Below are 4,465 nucleotides of genomic sequence, written 5' to 3' on the forward strand. Positions count from 1 at the left end.
TGGAAAGATCCCCTGGAGGAGGGCATGGCAACCCACTCCTGTATTCTTGCCTGGAGAACCCCCAAGGACAGAGAAGCCTGGGGGGCTACAAGCCCATGGAGTCACAAAGAGTCCAGCAGGACTGCGCCAATAACCACACGGGGAGGGAGTTGGAAATAAACCCACCAACCCGCCCGCCTCTCCGCACCTCTACTGGCTCCTACCCTCTTAATTCCATCCAGCCCTTTCTTCACCAGCAGGGCCAGAGGAGCGGAGCCCACAAACTCCCCCTTCTCCTGCTTTCCCACAGGTGCCTCTGGACCTGGACAGGTGAGTGCATGGCCAGCCCCAGCAATGCCACCCTGCCCCGGGGCTTTCTCCTGCAGGGCTTCGCTGAGTTCCCGCACCTGAGGCCAGCCCTCTTCCTGCTGCTGCTGGCCCTGCACCTGGCCACCCTGAGCGGGAACCTGCTCATCTTGCTGGCGGTGGCCTCCGCGACCACCCGGCCGCCCATGCACCTCTTCCTGTGCCAGCTGTCAGCCATCGAGCTCGGTTACACGCTGGTGGTGGTGCCCCGCACTCTGGCCGACCTGGCCTCGCCGAGCCTGGGCCGAGGCAGCCCCATCTCCTTCCTGGGCTGCGCCGTGCAGATGCAGATGTTTGTGGCCCTGGGCGGGGCCGAGTGCTTCCTCCTGGCCACTATGGCTTATGACCGCTATGTGGCCATCTGCCACCCGCTCCGCTACGCGGCGGTGGTGACCCCCGGGCTGTGCGCGCGGCTGGCCCTGGCCTGCTGCCTCGGGGGCCTGGCGGTGTCTGTGGGGCTCACGGTGGCCGTCTTCCACCTGCCCTTCTGCGGCTCCCGCCTGCTGGTGCACTTCTTCTGCGACATCACCGCGCTGCTGCACCTGGCCTGCACGCGGAGCTACGCCGAGGAGCTGCCTCTGCTGGGCGCCTGCCTGCTGCTGCTGCTGCTGCCCTCGCTGCTCATCCTGGCCTCCTACGGCGCCATCGCCGGCGCCCTGCGCCGCCTGCGCTCCTCGCGGGGCCGCTTCAAGGCCGTCTCCACCTGCGCCTCGCACCTGACCGTCACTTTCCTGCACTACGGCTGCGCCACCTTCATGTACGCGCGGCCCAAGGCCAGCTACTCCCCGCAGCGGGACCGCGTGCTGGCGCTGGTCTACACCCACGTGACGCCGCTGCTCTACCCGCTCATCTACAGCCTGCGTAACCACGAGATCGCAGCGGCCATCCGCCAGGTGCTGGGGCGCTGGCGACCCCGCCAGGCCGCGTGTCAGGAGGGTCTGTCTGTGTGAGCCCTGATCGCAGGCAGGGGCCAGGCCAGAGTGGGCAGCTCTGCTCGCTCAAGTTTCCTCCATCAGCACGTGTCTGCGTTGTGGAGTGCCCGCAGGGAACTCAAGAACCGGATTCAAGAAGAGAGAATCTGGAAGCGTGTCCGCCTAAGAAGACCCTCCCAGCAGTGGCTCCATCCTACCCACCTCCCATGTAGAAGAGAACCCTAGACCCCCACTTAGCGGCTCCAGGAGTATACCTGTCGAGTTCTTCCCACGTACTGGGCCGGGGCAAAACCGTGGGCTTGGGGTGACAAAGAACCCACAAAGCATGCACCAGAGAGCTCACAGGGAGAGCGGAGGACGTGAGGAGTAAACAGGAGATGGGTGGAGTGGGCTCAGGCCAGACCTTTCCTGGGGAGAGCAGAGTCAGGCGAAGCTTCCTGGGGGACAAAGATGGCTCGGTGGAGAACTGGACAATGGGAAGAGGTCGGCTCGATGAAGAGGAGAGTGAAGACTGCTCCAGATAGAAACCGTTAAACAGGGGTGGGGGCATTTGGGGGAAGGACCTTGCAAAAAGCTGAAGGGTTTGAGTTCATGGAAAAATGTAATAGTTTGCCCCTCCTTGTGTGGCCACTCTGGCCGCAGCGTGGAGACTGGATTGGAGACATGGAGACCTGTGGAAGCTGCTACCAGCTCCAGCAAATTTCTCCAGGAGAGAGGTGATGGAGTCTGGATCGGAGTCGTGACACTGTGACTAAGGGACAAGGAAAGACCCAAACGATATGCAGGTAGAGGAAACTACAGCACCTTGGTTAGATGTGAGGGTGAGGAGGAAGGAGGCGCTAAGGATCATTTCTAACCTAGGTCACAAGGTGGACGGTGGGACAATTTGCTGAAAAGGACACAGCAGCAGGTGCAAGGGAGAAGTGGGGGATGATGGGGATTTCCACTTAGAACATGTGGAGTCAAAGGGCAGCCAGGACAAGCCAGTGCAGACAGTAACCAAGGAGGCAAATGCTCTAATCTAGAGTTCAGGGGAGAGAGCCGCGAGGAGGGATGAATTTGAAATTGCAGAGAGCCAGCGAGAGCAGGAAGTGATCATTGCTCTCCAGCTGATGAGATTATAGGTGATTTATATTTTCTTGATTATATATTTTCCAAATTTCTCATAATAATTTTCAGTGGGTGTTACTCTTACATATAAAAATTATTATTTAGGGCAAATAATATTGGAGCCCCTCAGTGAATCAGAGGGGCTCCTCTGATCCGTCTATCCCTAGGATAAATGCCTGAAAGCTGTCTCCTGAAAGGTATGGAGTGAAGCGGCAGGGAGCTCTACCCCTGTGGTACAACAGAAGGAGGGCATGGAGGTGCTTTCATCCAGTAGCTTGGTGGAAGTATTACTGTCAAAGATAAAGTGAGGGGAAGTTCAAGGGAAGAATTACTAATCCACATTGCCTTGTAAAATTGACTACAGTAAATGTATTCCCTTGAGGTGACTGCTTCTATACAATGTTACTACATCGGTATATCCTAGTATAGTAAAGGGAACACACTGACACAAAACTTAGGCTACATTAGGGAAACTCAGGAATTTATTCCTCCATCATATGTGCAGCAAATAAATGTTTTTTGAATGATGGTTCCATGCCAAGGACTAGAGAGTTAAGGATTCAACTCTGATTAAAATGCCACGGAGAAGGCAATGGCACCCCACTCCAGTACTCTTGCCTGGAAAATCCTATGGATGGCGGAGCCTGGTGGGCTGCAGTCCGTGGGGTCGCTAAGAGTCAGACACGACTGAGCGACTTCACTTTCACACATTGGAGAAGGAAATGGCAACCCACTCCAGTGTTCATGCCTGGAGAATCCCGGGGACAGGGGAGCCTGGTTGGCTGCCGTCCATGGGGTCGCAAAGAGTCGGACATGACTGAAGCGACTTAGCAGCAGCAGCAGCATAGCCCTGGCACTGCAATCCAAATTATTAAAGGAATGAAGGTGGGGCTCATGTGGGGTTGGATATCTGCTGGGGATTCAGGCAAATAAATAGGCATTGTGTTACCATGCAACGAGTACTGTGGTATGACAAGATCCTGTTGGAAGTGTTTTGCCTGGGCTTGGGGTGGTAGGAGTTATCAGAAGGTTCAGTTCAGTTTCGCTCAGTGTGTCCGACTCTTCACGACCCCATGAACCGCAGCACACCAGGCCTCCCTGTCCATCACCAACTCCTAGAGTTTACCCAAACTCATGTCCATTGAGTCGGTGATGCCATCCAGCCATCTCATCCTCTCTCATCCCCTTCTCCTCCTCCCCTCAATCTTTCCCAGCATCAGGGTCTTTTCAAATGAGTCAGCTCTTTACATCAGGTGGCCAAAGTACTGGAGTTTCAGCTTCAACATCAGTCCTTCCAATGAACACCCAGGACTGACCTCCTTTAGGATGGACTGGTTGGATCTCCTTACAGTCCAAGAGACTCTCAAGAGTCTTCTCCAACTCCACAGTTCAAAAGCATCAATTCTTCGGCGCTCAGCTTTCTTTATAGTCCAAGTCTCACATCCATACATGACCACAGGAAAAACCATAGCCTTGACTAGATGGACCTTTGTTGACAAAGTAATGTCTCTGCTTTTTAATATGCTGTCTATGTTGGTCATAACTTTCCTTCCAAGGAGTAAGTGTCTTTTAATTTCATGGCTGCAGTCACCATCTGCAGTGATTTTGGAGCCCCCCAAAATAAAGTCAGCCACTGTTTCCACTGTTTCCCCATCTATTTGCCATGAAGTGATGGAACCAGATGCCATAATCTTAGTTTTCTGGATGTTGAGCGTTAAGCCAACTTTTTCACTCTCCTTTCACCTTCATCAAGAGGCTCTTTAGTTCCTCTTCACTTAGTAATGTGTGAGATCTAAGGGCAAGTGAGATAGCTAGAGCCAGACAAAGATAGCTGAGGAAGGAGAGTCCAGGCAAAGGAAACAATAGGAGCAAATATTCCCAATGTAAGAGACCATGATTCATTCCAGGGACTTGTCAAGAGGACTGATTCTTATTGACGGTGATGGGGAGTGGAGTGCAGTGTGTTGTTTGTATTAAGAGATTATGCTAAAGGTACAAATGTGGGCCAGATCATGTAAGCTCTGTATGCCATATTAAAGAGTTTGGATTTTACCCTAAATAAAAAGGAGAAAAAGGAG

At 53.8% G+C, this 4,465-nt stretch overlaps 1 protein-coding gene across 1 annotated transcript; it reads left to right on the forward strand.

Annotated features, from left to right (window-relative positions):
- Nucleotides 318–1,295, forward strand: LOC102186557 (olfactory receptor 10AC1-like). The gene has a single exon (XM_018047481.1). It carries the CDS (start codon nucleotides 318–320, stop codon nucleotides 1,293–1,295), a length of 978 nt encoding a protein of 325 aa, XP_017902970.1.

Source organism: Capra hircus, chromosome 4 (assembly GCF_001704415.2).
Source record: "Capra hircus breed San Clemente chromosome 4, ASM170441v1, whole genome shotgun sequence".
NCBI classification, from domain to species: Eukaryota; Metazoa; Chordata; class Mammalia; order Artiodactyla; family Bovidae; genus Capra; species Capra hircus.